This window comes from Chlamydotis macqueenii, chromosome 2 (assembly GCF_036417535.1).
Source record: "Chlamydotis macqueenii isolate bChlMac1 chromosome 2, bChlMac1.mat, whole genome shotgun sequence".
In the NCBI taxonomy this organism is placed as follows: domain Eukaryota; kingdom Metazoa; phylum Chordata; class Aves; order Otidiformes; family Otididae; genus Chlamydotis; species Chlamydotis macqueenii.
This window is the reverse complement of record NC_141557.1, coordinates 27,296,780-27,312,642: the sequence shown is the minus strand read 5'-3', so window position 1 is coordinate 27,312,642 and position 15,863 is coordinate 27,296,780. Positions and strand designations below refer to the sequence as shown.

General features: G+C 38.4%; 1 protein-coding gene across 4 annotated transcripts in view; it reads left to right on the top strand.

Moving 5' to 3' along the window:
* ICA1 (islet cell autoantigen 1) overlaps positions 1–15,656 on the top strand; it is a 73,935-nt gene extending 58,279 nt beyond the window's left edge. For 3 of the 4 annotated variants that reach the window (XM_086741522.1, XM_086741524.1, XM_086741525.1), the window contains 4 exons: positions 3,348–3,389; positions 7,641–7,922; positions 13,514–13,609; positions 15,379–15,656. In XM_086741522.1, coding sequence (XP_086597648.1) covers positions 3,348–3,389; positions 7,641–7,922; positions 13,514–13,609; positions 15,379–15,500 — 542 coding nt within the window. In that variant the 3' untranslated portion in view covers positions 15,501–15,656. The remainder of the gene's footprint in view (positions 1–3,347; positions 3,390–7,640; positions 7,923–13,513; positions 13,610–15,378) is intronic. The other variant, XM_086741526.1, reaches the window with a different exon arrangement.
* The last annotated feature ends 207 nt before the right edge of the window (positions 15,657–15,863 follow it).

Sequence of the window (15,863 nt, the reverse complement as noted above, 5' to 3'; positions counted from 1 at the left end):
GCCCAAAAGCTAGGCAAAGTCATACTCAGCCACTGCCAATGACCGGATGGGTTATTACTACACAGTGGCACAGCCAGGCTCTAATTGGAGGTGCACAGTGAAAGAATGGGAAGCAATGGACACACAATAATTACACACCAGGAAAAAAAGTGTTTACGATGATGGTGGTGAAGTGTTGGAAAAAGTGCCTGAAGAGGCTGTGGAATCTTTTCCCTGGAGATCTTCAAGACTTGAGAGGAAAAGTCCTTGTGGAGCTTGATCTAACTTCACAGTTGTCTCTACTCTGACAAGAGGCTTGGACAAGATGACCCCCAGAGGTCCTTCCAGCCTAAATAATACCATGATTTATAATATAGCTTTTCCTAATAGATTAGTGAAGAATAATTTTACTATGTGATATTTTGTCCTCCATGAACATACTTAAAATGTACTACATTAAAATCAAGACTTCTCTCAAATCTTCATTTCGATAGACTGACCATATTGATGTCTAGAAGACGTCTTCTCCTTTATTTTTGAAGTTTTTGTTTCCATTCCACTTTATAACATACCTTTTAAAATGTGAAATATATAACTGGACAAGACATTTCTGATGATGGTCTCTCCTGTTGTGTTTCTAGAAAGTAAAATCACATTCCTGTTTCTATATCTGAGGATATCTTTTTGCTACAACTTCAAGTTAGAAGCTCATATTTGAATTTGTTGTTTATCAAGACTCAATTCCTTTTGGTCACAGCTTTCCAGGACTCATTCTTCCTTCCTACAGCATGACTTATATTCCTTATTCCTAGGGGTATAACTTACAACTTAGTGGTATTACATTTTCTCAGCTCTGACTGCAGAAACCAAATAACTGGCCTGAATGACCACCTCTAATAGTCTGTTAGTTGTTTGCACATTTTTTTCAGGAGTGATTTTGTGTTTACTTCCAGATGACTGTTAAAGCCGTTGAATAGTGATGGATATAACACTAAATCTTGCAGATCTAAACTAGAAACACTTCTACTTTGCAATTATTTCTCCTGACAACTGGGTTTTGACATGAGCTAGTTGCCATGTTCCTAATCTATTCAGTATGTTCATTAGAGATATTACACAGTGCTAACTTTTTAGCTGGAAGGCTATGCAGTGCAAAGTCAAGTTGTTTCTAAACAAATATCTTTACCAAAGAAAGCTCATGGTTTTATCGAAGAATGAAATTAGTTGGGTTTTTTTAACAAGGTCTGCTTTCCATAAAAACACCTTTTACTATAGGAGCATTTGTTATCCTTGTATTCTTTTGCTGAATCCCATACTGAACGAGATTCAGTTAATGTTTTGCCTAGGACTAATGGTGAGCTACCAGCCCATACTTACCTACAATTACCTGAGTCACTCTGTTAATTATTATTGTTGTTTTGGGTGTTTTTTATAATAATGACACAGTGTTAGGACTTTCACAGTGTTTTGAAGTTTCACTCATTTTGCAGTTAATTAGATCAGATATCTCTTTGACGAGATATTTTAATATTCTTGGATAGAAAATCTGACTTATATTTTCTTAGCAGATGTTTTCTAGAATCTCAGTGACTTATGGGCTGTAAAATATTTCACCGTTGTCCATAATATAAATACCTTTTCTGGCTTTTTCTCCATCACTCCTAAAAGAAACTGAAGTATTTTGGAATACATCTGCCTGCTCTTCTAAATTTTTCCATCTCCATACACTAGTGGGTCTGTGCCATTGCTAAGATTAGGTTTTTTTTCTTAAAGTACTCTGTGCATACTGAAGTAATACAGATGTAGTGCTACTAGTGATGGAGCTCTGTCTCTTCTTAGTTTTCCTCATCAACTGCTTCTACTTCATAACTTCCAATTTTATCATTTGCTCTGCATTTTGCTTTAATATACTATGGATGTTTTTAAGATTGGCTCCATCATGTTTACCGCTGAACTAAGGCAAGCTTTCAGCAATGGTTGTGCTTTTTTCATTAGAGAATTGTGGCCATCCATATCCCACCTTTCATGAACTTCTCTTTCTAATATTTATTTTCCTGTCTGCCAGTCCATTTAGGGTTGGGTTTTTCCCCTTTAGCTTTGTGCATTTTCCTCTTATGGAATCATCATGTGTACTTGTCCATGTGGTTTTATATCTCACCTATCTATATCTGTATAGAGTGTAATCAGATGTGATCCTTAAATGACCACCTGATTCTAGTGCTGGTAGCACATTTCTGTCATTGTCCTAGCAAAACCTTGTTAAAATACTACGATTCAAGTAGCAAGCTGTTCTGTTTCATTTAGTTCTGAACACACCCTGAAGTTTCTCTTGAAAGGGTTTGGCATTCAATTTTAATTCCCCTGCAGATAATTTTATTTCTCCTTTCCAGCCTCAAGTTTGAGGCTTCCAGCAGATCTGCCTTCCAGTTCTGGTAGTACAGTGTCCAAACCCTGCATTTGCCTTTAGAGCCACAGACTTAACTGTCTGGAAGCTAGATGTCCTCAACAGTTAACGAGGAGAGAAAGGCATGTTCAGCAGGTAACTCATCCCTTTAAATGGGATTAAGCACCTGAGGTCTTTCTCTTCACTAACAGACAGAATCTAAATTATTGTTTCGACTCCATGTCTAATCTAAGAAACTTGCTCAGAACTTAAATTAGTTACAGTTGAGTCGTGGTGGTGTTTTTTCACCTCTGATAGCGTGTAACCCTCAGCTATACATTTTCCCTCCTATTGATCTTAGCCGATTTATTTTCCTGCAGAAGAGGTTCTGATGCTTACATCCTGACCAGGGGTGCTTTGGGGAAAGATTCCTTTTCCCCGTTCCTAGAGTTGGTGTAATGTGAATGGCAATTTTAGGAGGAGTTACGAGGACCTGGCACTTTTGTGCTCTCTCCTGGCCTATGCAAGTACGAGCTCCTAAAAGAAGTGTCTCTGCTTCTGGAGGACAGCGGAGACCTGTCTCATTCTTGCAGTTGCCTCCATTGGGCGCACTCAGCCTGGAGGTGGGCTAGTGTGGCAGTAATTCAAAGGGTTGTTATTCAGAAATTTACCTCACTTCTTATAAATGCATATATCTTAGGTCTTTCATCCCTTGTGACCAGGTTTGTTTTAAATGTGAATACCAACAACCATTGCATGTTGATCTTAGTGACGTTGTTTATAAGCATGGTCTTGTGCCAAGTGCAATTTGACATGTTTTTGGATCTTGATTACAGCTGAGAATGGCAAGGATGTCATATCTTGTAACCACAAGCAGAACTCAGGTGAAGAGACTTAGGAAAACTACCTTTAGATGTGTACATAATGATTGTCAGTGTACTACAGATCTTACTTTATTGCTTTTCTTTTATTTTTTTTCTTTTAGGTGCCATAGATGACTTATTGGACTTACAGCCTGAAGAAAATGGTATGAAACATTTGTGCATGTCTGTTTCATCTGCTTTTCAATTACATGCACCAAGTATAATTTTCATCTTAGATCTTAATTGTTTTCATAATCTGAAAGGTTGAATGATATTATTCAGCTGCGGTATTTAAACAGTCATAAAAGAAACTCAACTTCGTATACGTGCAGAGGCACTATCCCTGATGTTATAATATGAAGTACACCTTACTGGGGACAAAACACACCGTAACAGGTGATTCAAGGTTAGATGCACCGCACTGTGTTGTATTTGCCCCACTGAAGTAGGTTCTACTGTAAACCTTACCCCTCCTGTAAAATTTCACAAACTTTTCTTTTTGGTTCTTTTGTTGTTGTGTCACAACCCTTGGCAATACACTAGTAACTACAAGATTTTATATCACAAATGTACTTATCAGAAACAAATTATTTAGTCCTCTTAAAACCATATAAGAACTGCTGACTTCTTTCAGTCGATAGTTAATTAATTCTGCTGTGCTGTTCTCATACACATGTGAGAAAGCAATCTTTCATTCCAGGCTCTATTCCTATTCTTATCCTTTTATTAGATCCGTGGCAACTCAAGGGAATGTATTTTTTTCCAGAGGGTAGTGTTTTACCATGTAACGTATGAAAGATTTAGCTAAAAGTTTTATATTGAGTTTTCATATGCAGTAACAGTATTGCCTATAACTTGTCATTTACTTTTCACTCATATATCTCAGAAGACTGAATAAAAAAAAAAACTTCAACAACAACAAAAAAATAACTGTGGCAACTCAAAAAGCAAGTAAAGAAGCAAAGAAAAAAATCCCGTTGTGCGATTTATTCAGTCAGGCTGAGAATGTAATTTGGGGTATTTAAGGCACTGCCTTCGTGGTGGGTAAGGAAGAGAGCATTTGCAAACACCTCAACTTTGGATTTGCCACGGGCAGTCTCTTGTGCTGTGGGGAAATTACCCATGCAGGGTGTCACCGATAAAGGCAGAAACAGGGAAAGTTCCTCAGCTCTCTGTGCAAAAGCAGCCCTGATCTGTGGATAGATAAGGTGGTGATGACTTCTTTTCTGTGGTTAATAAAAACGTCAGTGTATGTCTGATAGTGGCCGTTTTTCTTCTGGTTTTCCCCTTACTCAGTTCCATTCTTTGCTGGACCTTCTTAGTGGAGATACAGATAACGCATACAGCTATAGGTCACACCGGTTTAGCTATGTTAGCAACAATGCTGGTTGTTTTTTTTTTCTTTCGTCAAATAGTTGAGTCAATATGAAAACAGTTGTGGGGTGGCTACATCAGATAAGGATGGTTATGTTAATGTTACAATATCAGCCATTTACCCTAATTTTACAGCCTAGCTAGCTTTAGGCTAGTGAATATTGTATTATATTAATTGAAGCAATATAGTTGGAGATACGTGTCTGTGTGTGTTTCAGAAGGAAGTCTTTATCCTGTTTTTCTGATCATATATTGTTGTAAATATTTGTAGTTTCTCTTCCCATTTATTTTTCTAAATACCAGCAAAATGCATTTTGCAAAGGAACATGGGCGTTGCTAGAGGCTTGTTCAAACAACAACAACAAAGAGTCTACTGACATTGTTTTTTCAGTGTTTTATTGGGAGTTTGGGGGTTTTTTCCATGGACACTCACAAGGTTAGGGGCAGTATATGCAGACAAAAAAAAAGAATTTTGACTGTGAAAATGGGCAGTGAAAACAGAGAAGCAGGAAAAGAAGTAATACATTTATGAGTGAGGTGAGAAAGTCCATATCATTCTAGTGATCTAGCAGAGATACCACGAGTAATATCTCGGTAAGCACGACTGGTTTCAAGACAACCATTATTGCAAACAAGTAGAACTTACTGCTGCTTACTTGAAGTCGTCTGAGCGTAAGCACCACCCTATCCTCCTCTGCCCTTGGTGCATTGTCCCTGCAGGAAGATCAGAAAGACTGCTGAGACAAGAAATGTGTCACCTCTCTCATTTCTGGTGGTTGTACGCACTACAGCAAGACCTAACTGCTCTCCAGTTGTAAAGCTGTGTATTGTACTTTCTCCCCCAGTAAAAAAGGGACTACTGCAATGGGATACCCAGATGAAGCAGAGCTTTGCTCTGAGCTGTGTTGCTGCAAAGCTTTTGTTCCATTGTAATAAATGCAATTTTTGGTTAGGTATGGTGTTGGCGGTATTTTTTGGTAGATGTGTTACTAATGATCCTCCCTTTGCACCTCCCCCTGCAAGGCTTCCAAGTTCATGAAGGGGCCTCCTGAAAACTGCTTTGAGATGATGATGCCCTGTAGAGATCAGAATTTGAATCATAGAATGGTTAGAGTTGGAAGGGACGTTTAAAGGCCATCTAGTCCAACCCCCTGCAAGAAGCAGGGACATCTCCAGCCAGATCAGGTTGCTCAGAGCCCCATCCAACCTGGCCTTGAATGTTTCCAGAGATGGGGCATCTGCCACCTCTCTGGGCAACCTGTTCCAGTGTTCCACCACCCTCATTGTAAACAGTTTCCGTATATCAAGTTTGAATCTACCTCCCTCTATTTTAAAACCACTACCCCTTGTCCTCTCACAACAGGCCCTGTTAAAGAATTTTTCCCCATTTTTCTTATAAGCCCCCTGGAAGGCCGCTATAAGGTCTACCCAGAGACTTAGAGTTCTTAAGTGCCTTTGAGATAGCAGGTGGTTTCCCCTGCAGGAGGATTTACCCCTCTGCCTCACCTGTTGAATAGCTTGGGGGAATTGTGGATGCTTGGACAACATTAACATTATTTGCTGCTTATCTGAAAATGGGAAAGCAGCCTGAAAATTCATGAGAACAAATTGTTTTCTATGGTAGTTTAGTTATACTCTAGTGGGAACATCAGGAGAATTGAAGTGTTTGTAGTTTCTATTCCTAATTTTTGGGCCCTGGGAGTACAGAGATATGTAAAAACGTAAATTAGAAAGGAGCTGAATCTCAGAGCTGACTTCTGTAATGAATAAATCCTTATATTATGTGTTGGTTTATTTGTTTCTTAGTACGTAGGTGTGTATGTTGACTCATCAGTCTATTTTAAAACACAGTTCTGTGCTTTTTTCTCTTCTGACTCAACTTCAGCCATTAAATTATAAATTACTACAGCTTTCCTGAGAAGGCTGTTGTATTTACATAAAATGGCCTGTTGGAACCACTTTGCTACTATTGATCTTTTGTCCCAACCCAAAAGGGTTAAAAACATCTTTGCAAGTTTCATGCAACTCGGAGAGCTCAGCTGATCTACCCGAACTTTGTAAAACTGAAGTTGCTTCTGTGCCTTACCACAAGTTTGAAACAAGGATAGTTAAGATAAACTGATCTGGGTTTCAGTAACATAACATTGTCAGTGTCGTTAACCACCATTTCTATCCCCTGCATACTCCCACAGCGAAGCTCTAAATGTTTCCAAGTAAAATAACACTTGGGGTTCCTTGATAGCTCTTTCACTTTCCAAATATGTTGTAAGCAGGAGAAAAGGATTACAATCCTGGTTACAAGTTTCATGTTTTTTATATAACTATTTAACATTTCTAAATTAGGAAAAAAATTGTTTTTGAGGAGTAATGGCTCAAGTGATCCAAGAGCTTCTTCAGCTGCAGGTCTAGTGCTAGAAAAACTAGCAAGGGGAATCAGAAGGAAAGCGGCCCCGGTTATTTCTCAGCAGCCTAAGAGAGGGAAAAGTTACTAAAACATTGAACGGTGTAGGAATCTGATTCTGTGTAGAGTAATCTGTTCTCATGGGGAAATACCCCAATAATTCCAGCATTGGTCAGAAGGTCATTAAGGTGATCTTAAGTATGTTCTTACAAAATTCTAGAATAATCCCCAACTTTTATTTATTTTCAATTTATACCATTCAGATTTTGTTTTACAGTTTTATATAATACTTTAAAAAGCAACATAAAAGTAGTCTTCTCCAGTGTTTTAAATATTACACTATGTAATGATGTTGGTGTGGTGTTTCATAGATTTTTTAAGCATACTTGTAGAATAGTTTTTAATGAGAAATTATTCTTAAGAGTAGTGAGGTTATCTAAGATAATCAAAGAATTATTTGTTGCATAAGCTACCCAGATGTCCCAAAGAATTGAGTCTAAAAGAGAAAAGAACAAATATTCATGCAAAAATATTCCATCTCACTTAACATACAAAACCTAGATTGGATATTCTTAAAGATTCCTTCTTTTTTTTGTTTGTGTAAAAAGTGATTTCTCTTGACTCTCTTGTTCTGAGACAGCTTCAAAGGATCAGTTTGTGAGGTCCTTGGAGTCAGAACCTGGTGATAAGGATGACATGGTATTACTGAATGAGATCCTCAACGCTTCCTCCCTGGACGAGGGGGAATTCAGCAAAGAGTGGACAGCTGTTTTTGGACAGGTTGCACTTGGTGATCTCACCATGAACTCTTCAGCTGGAGATGCGGAGAACATTTCATCATCTCTGGCACCAACACCATCAGGCTACTTGCCTTCACAGCTACTTGACCAAAACATGAATGACTTGCAGTCGTCTTTACATGGTGAGAGCTCATCTTGTTTTGTTCGCATTTTGGTTTTAGGTTTTAAAGAGTATGGTTATCTGCTACGTAGAACTGTGGTGACAGCTTGTGTTGTGCCATAGCTGCAGAAACCCTGAAGTTAAAGCAGAGCGTGGCCTGGAGAAAAACATAGTAGCATATTTGTTTTTCTACCCCTGCTCATTCAGTGTTTGTGAATGAAGTACCCTAAAACCTAAAGTCAAAATTACTGTCTTGAATGTTTTCATTGAGCTTCCTGAAATATTCTGTAGGCCTTTGAGATTTTTTTTCTTCTGTAACAGAAAATCTGTTTGAGTGGGTTTTACTGTTTAAATCACAACTGCTGTCTCTGTTAAGGGGCCAAAGAACCAAAAATGGCTACTGTATTTTGTCTGGGAATACTATTTTTAAATAACTTAGTGAAAATCAATTGCATTCATTCATTTTCTTTTCTTTTTTTTTTTTTCAAAGCATCTCATACAGTTGCGTGTAGGCATATGGGTAAGGTAGAATGGGTTGTCTCATCCTAGCAGCCATACAGGTGGATTCCTCTTGTAGGCTGGTAATCAACTGATGCAACTCTTCCTCTCTCCTTTCTTCTATGCCGTTCATTTTCTTGAGTTTTCCAAGCTGAGCTGAGGGGAGAGGAAAGGAAAGGGGGGAACTAGGGCAGAGTTTTCCTGCTGCTGCTTTGGTCTTGAGGAAGGGAGGGAGGAAGGCAGGCTGGTGATAACCAACCAGCAGCAACTACCTTCATCCTCCCCAGAGTTCAGCTGTATTTCTCCTAGGGCTGTTCAAGCTGGAGGAAGACCTTGCCTTTTTGGGTTCTGTCCCAAGTCATTTAAATCTCATTTGGGGAAGTGATGTAGGAAAGACTAGCAGTCTAATTCCATCCTGAAGACTACTTCTTGGAACCCATGCAACTAGTACAATCATACATGATGTAAAATGACCTGTGGCATTTTGGCAAGAATAAGAAAGTCAAATTTACCTTATAATTAATACAGTTACCACCACCACCCCTAAAGCAAGGTATTTGAGTTCACTGACTTACTTCAGTGCTTATGTAAACTGGGGGAGTAATATTTGCAATGATGCACAGTTTTAGATGTATTTTTATGGCAGGGTACATGCACACGTGAGTATGATTGATAGAGTGAAGAGGGACTGGAAGGGTGTAGGATTTGGCCTCATAAAATATGAGCTAAAAAAAATCATGAGCTTTAGTCATTGCATTGTCAAATTAAGCAGTTTGTAACCAGAAGCAGGCATGGTATCTACTGAAGGGGAAAAAGGGACAATGAAAAACATCTTTCTTGATACAGAGACATAAACAGATTTTAAGCAAATTACTGAAAATAGCAACAGAAATATTATGGGATTGATTATTTCAGAGTTTTTACATGTTTTTAAATGTAAACATGTTTTTGAAGGAAAAATATTTTTGAGGTGTAAATGGCAGGCAAACAGGGCTGGATGTCCTTTCTGAGATTGTTGTTATCCCTCTCATTTGCACAAGACACTGGCATTGGCTGCGCTGTTAGCACTTCAAAATCAGAACTCAGGTATGTTGCATTCTAGGAACACTAGAAATGGAAAATCCATTCCAGTCAACATGGTATCCCAAAATCTTACTGAATAATAAGAAGAGTAAATATGTATTGAAATAATAAAATATGTTGATGTTTTCAAATGGATTTCCAAGGGTGTGGTAGATCCTGGTAACAGATTTACTGACATTTGAAAAGTCACAGCTAATCAGCTGATTGATTGTATCTGATAATCAGCATGTTCTCAGCTGACTAGTTCCCAACTAAAATGTGTGATTTAAACTAACTTTCATAGGTTGTTTTTCTTTCTAGGTTTTTTTTTTGTTTCCTATTTTTTAACAGAAAGTGAAATTCTGCCCATTTTATATCTTGTGAAATCTCATCTTTAATCTTAAGCTTTATTTCATTTCACAGCCCTACTTTCATGATTTGACCTTGTCAATGAATTTAGAAACAGAGATTTTTAATTTTTTTTAAACAAAATGCTAACTGCAGTATAAACATATCTAAACATACAAGTTTAAAATATTAGAATTTATGAATTATGGATATCTTTACTGAGAACTTGTGATACATATCCTAATACTTTTTTCCCCTAATTGGTGGGATTGCTTAATAACTATTCAGTGTGAGGTGCTACACTGGAGCCTCAATGTTGCATACTTCCTGTGTGAATTCAGCCTTAAGACCATAAAGATTCTTAAAACTCACATGCTTAACTTTAAGCACATTAACTTTTCTATTAACTTCAGTGGGATTACTTACTTATTTTACGTTAAGCACACTCATAAATCTTTGGGGCTTTGTTTTCTCTCCGCCTCAGATCTTAATCTGTAAAACAGGCACAATGCTATGCAGGTTATAAACTGTTACGGTCAGGAATTCCCAGCTCAGAGTTTTCTCTGGCTGTATTTATAGGCAGGATCGAGCACAATGGGACTTTGAATTGCTATGGGACTACCAGGTGCTGTTTTAAAATATATATAAAAATGTACATGTATATATATTAGAAACAAAGCACGCTCACAACAAATCTTTTAGATTCCCTTCCAGATACAGCTTTGTAGTTTGGTTCCCTTTCTGCTTTTTTACCGAGAGCACTGACTTTCTCTTTCATGATGTTTATGGCCTCATTCACTTACTTATTCGTACCACTAAGGTTCTTCTTTATCTTACCTACTTATGCATATATGCACAAGTGTTGTGTTGGTAAGAAAATGTGCAGCTCACAGGTTCCATTTCTTAATTTAATTGTGGTAACGTTTGTGAAGATGCTAGCTGAAAAGTTAGCTGTCTGGTTTCCTTGCTGTCCCGGTGATAATCTTTTGTCTAGTCACGTAACGAAGCCATCCTGTGAACAAGCAAACCAGAGCAGGCTTAGGGCTAACAACTGCTTTCAAATTGATAGGCTGCAGTTTGTTTTTGAAAGGCAAAGTTGTTCCCTGTAGCTCACTGTGAGTGGACACTAAAAACGTAATTCACTAAAGTATTTCAGAAAAATTCCATGTCAGTCTTTCCCAATACCTTCATAGATGCGTAAGTTCATTACAAAAGCATCACACATTTTGTGGAGCATTTTTGGTTGGATGTTTTTGTTGCTGTTGTTCAGTTCTTTTTGTTTTCCGAGTAGTACTTGAGCTACCTGTGTTTCAATGAGCAGAGAACCAGACCACAGCCTGTCTCACCAATGTGCTACTTACCAAACCGGAGTCCAGGGACTCAAAAGGAGGGCTCCCAAGGAGTTCACTGGTCTGCAGTGTTTCACTCTGGTCTGCCAGTCACATCAGTGAGGTCTCGGGGAGCCAAGTCCTTATCTCACTGAAGTCACTGGGATTTGCACAGAAAGTTTCCGGGCAGCACTCCCAATCATTTCTATGAAATTAGGATTTGGCCCTGTTCGCTGAAGCCGCTCGATTTATCCGTTGCCATCCATTGCCACATTAAAACACTTTCTCACAGTACATCTCCAAACAGATGAAAGGATTGCTTTTTTCTGTAGTTATGTGTAATGTCCTCTGCCATTCTCCTCTTTTGTAACACAAGCACAAAAAATGTCTGGAAAAGTATGTTGTTCTGAAGTGTTAATGCCATCCGTTTCATTAGTTATGATTCAGTTTTGTTTATTTGAAAGATTAAACTCTAAAATCTCATTTTCAGGGGGTACAGGCTGGCTCATAAGCCTTTATCACCTTTGCCTAGAACAAATACATGTGAGCACTCTGCAGCCAGGTTTTGAAGTTTAGGGATTTTTTCCTTAGACATACAGAGGATGTTTGTGGCTTTAAATTTCCTTTCTAATTAATGTGATTTTATAGAAACATTCTTCTTGCCTCCTTTTAATTATACAGCTTGGACTTCAGGCCTTTTATAGTCAAGGTAAGATGAGAGAGTGATGAGAATAATCTGTTAGAGAGAGGAAGGGTTTATGTGACTTACATGACTGTTACAGTAACTGTCAGGACACTGGGTACCAATATCTAACAGGGGTCTTGAAAGAGGAGAAAGCAAGGGGAAGGAGGACAAGGAGAGCAGAAAAGGATGTGAGAGCATGAACTTGTAGAAAAAAAGAGACTTAGTAAGGAAATGTTGGCTGTGTGCACATAAGAATATCCTGTTTGTGATACTGTAGAATTAGATATAATGGATTGAGAACAGCCCCGAGGAGAAGAACTTGGGTGTGCTAGTGGATGAGCAGCTCAATATGAGCCAGCAAGGCACACTTGCAGACCAGGAGGCCAACCGCATCCTGGGCTGCATCAAAAGGAGCGTGACCAGCAGGTCAAGGGAGGTGATTCTCCCCCTCTGCTCTGCCCTGGTGAGACCCCACCTGCGGTACTGCATCCAGTTCTGGAGCCCCCGACATAAGAAGAATGTGGACCAGTTGGACAGAGTCCAGAGGAGGCCACAAAGATGATCAGAGGGCTGGAGCACCTCTCCTATGAGGACAATCTCCAGGCTGAGAGAGCTGGGGCTGTTCAGCCTGGAGAAGAGAAGGCTCCGGGGAGACCTTATAGTAGCCTTCCAGTACCTAAAGGGGGCTCATAAGAAAAATGGGGAGAAACTCTTCAGCAGGGCCTGTTGTGATAGGACAAGGGGTAAAGATTTTAAAGTAGAGGGAGGTAGATTCAGACTGGACATAAGGAAAAAAAATTTTACAATGAGAGGGTGGTGAAGCACTGGAACAGGTTGTCCAGAGACAGGACAAAAATGCTCCATTTTTTCTTACTATGTTTCTGTGGTGCACCACCCCTAGTTCATTTTGCCAGCCTTGCTCATCTGACCTCATGAACTGTATTTGTCATTACTCTTTTGTGGCAATGGAATATGCACGTAAGAACAAAAAATTGTGACTACCCAGTTTCACTTTTTCCTGCCTAGTTACTCTCTCCCTGCTGTAAAGATCCTTTCAAATGAAGAAAAAAAAATACTCCACTAAAATCCAGTTTTAAGTTAACTCTCATTGGTGCATCTTGAAGTTAATTCTTCAAAGTGTTTTGCAATATTTTTTTTTAATTAATCATTTCAGAATTAACTAAAAAATGTAGGGTCTCTAAAGATGTGGTTTTGGTTTTTTTTCTTGAATAGTTGATGAAATTAAAGTCTTTGAAACTGTAAAAGTAAATAAAGGTGGAAAAAATGTTTAGTATGTGTGATATGTTTGCCCAAATGTCAGTGATATTCTTGTCCCTATAGCTATGCTTAACTTGATTACTGTACTGGCCTTTATGTGAACAAGTATTAACTGGGATTGGATAAAAGAAACAAGAAAAAAAAACTTTTTTTCAGTCAGGTTAAAGGTTTGAAAAGAGTACCGTTGCCTGAATCTGGAGATGATTAAACTGATGCACAGATACTCTGTTCTCAAGGATATTGCAGCATCTGACTGCTAATTTCTTGTGTCCGAGGAAAGATATGAACAGCTATGACCATAAACATAATATTCTACTCCATCATCTGATCTGTGGATTGTGCTGCCAGAAAATGGGGGGTCTGGGTTAACAAAGTAATTCTTCATGCTAATGTTGCTGTGTTATTGAATTTTAGGATGGGCAGCCAATAGTGTGAGCCCACCGTCTGTACCGCAGCCAGCACAGAAATCAAACAGCCTGAACGTGAATGCTAACAAGACGCCCGTGAAAGGTGATACAGTCATGTATTTCTTCAGTTACTTTGCTTTTCCTTTTTAGCCTGACTCTTGTATCTTTGCAGTCTTCTCAGTTACTCTATCATATTAAAACCTATTTTTGTAGTAGTTACATGTCAAGAATCTTGTGGTCACTAATGAATTACTCTGTTCAGCATTGATTATGTGTATGATAGGTTTGTGTGTGTGTATTTTTTGGTAGCATTCAGTGCTAGTAGTATGTCAAAAGAGTAATTTAGTATACAATGAGGGAGCTGAAACTACAGTTTCTTTTGCTGCTTGAATTTTGAGTCTCACAGAAAAGCATCTGCATGCACTTTGTCTAAGCTAAACAGTGTTTTGAAGCTCTAGGAGGACAGTGTGGCTAAAATACAGGCTACTGATAAGGCAGAAGAGCCCTAATTACAAATTTTGTTGATAACAACATATCAGTAATCATCTGTTTGAAACTTAATTAATTTATTGCAACTGAGCCAAGAATGCATAGTCCTGCCACCTACTGAGGCAAAGTCCTGCTGATTTTGACTAGGGTTTTCTGGATAAGTGAACCAGAAATATGTTGAATCCTTACTGCCAGTTTGTAGCCTATTTGGTGCATTCACATTCGACCAGAAACTATGTCAAAAATGTTCAGTGCAGAAGGAGTGATGTGTATTCCTTCCCCTGCCTCCTGGGATTAAAAGACACATTTTTCAGCTCAGCAGAAAAAAAAAACTGTTTTGGAAATGAGTGTGATACCAGAGCCACAGTACCTTCACCAGAAAAAGGAACAGCCTTCAGCTGCTTTAAAATGTGTGTTTATGAAAGTGGCAGACACTCCAGCCTTGCAGATACGAAGATGAAAGTCACGCCAGGCAGAACCTATGTTGTCGATATATTTCTTGTGTCACAAAGAATATTTTCATGTGACATTATCTCTCTGAGTGGAAGAGCATATCTTATTTCACTATCAGTAATAACACGTTAAGCATAGGGTCACAAAAAGCAAAGCAAGTGGTGATATACCTTCTTTATAGCAGCCAAAGTTGTCTTCACTTTAACCTGAACATCTGTCTTGGAATAAGAGAAGGTGGGAGTTTGTGAAACCTGTATGTTAATGTAGACACATAGATGCAATAGTCTAGCTGCTGTTGGAACATATGCCTGGTTCACATTTTTTAATATCCATCAAAAAATACACCGTAATACTAGAAGCTGTACTTGGAACTGGCTATCAAACGTAACCCCTCTCTCTGCAGCCAATACCTTCCCATTAAAACTTCATTCCAGATAAGTAATGACCTTGTGTGTTCGTATACAGAGGGGACAAAACAGTCACATGAACTGGATTTAGGTGAAGGAATTTAGTCCTGTAGGAGACGTTGAAAGTAAAATTTGCTGTCACTTTCCATTTACTTTTGCTTTTTTTGCAGGCATGCAGGTGCACACACAACTAAAACACCTTTCATGAAACAAAGCTAGACAGAGCAAGATTGTTTCTATTTTTAATTTAAGTTTACGTGTACATATTGTAGCAGGAGCCATCTAAAATACACAGGCAGACAGATGTAAAACGTTTGTTCTTAGTGAAGTTCTGTTCAAGGTAGTGTTTTAAAATGCCATTGCTCATTCTGATTTTCTTGTCAGAAGTGCCTTCAGTAATAAATTAAACAATAGCATCGCGTTTGTTTGACCTCGGTCAAACATTCAGCCAGTTTTGTTTTAAAATAGCTGACAAGTCTGTACTTTTCTTTTCTCTCTTTTTTTTTTTTTTTTCCTTTCCCAGAACCTATGAAGAATCCTAAAGACTTGACTGCCTGGTTCAGTCTCTTTGCTGACCTTGACCCATTATCCAATCCTGATGCTGTTGGGAAAACTGATAAAGAACATGAATTGCTTAATGCATGAGTCAGCTGCTTATGGTAACTCACATTCTTCCATTCGTCGACACTACTTTGGGATTTTAAAAAAATGAAATGAAAATTAGTATGCTGTTGTGAAACTATAAAGTATGTGCCATGATAATAAAACTAAAGGGAATAAATCCCCTTTTATATAGGTACAGTTATTTGCTCTTGTTTTGTATAAAGAGTTTGCATTTATTTTCTACGTGGATTTACAAAAATGAGGTTAAGAATTAGGGCAGATTTCTTGCCAAATTAGATTATCTGCTGAAACACTGTCTTTGCCTGAGGTGATGCGGCGCTAACACTGGAGTGAAATAAAAATTGCAAACCTATTTTTTTATAATGTTTATTGAGTAAATTAAAA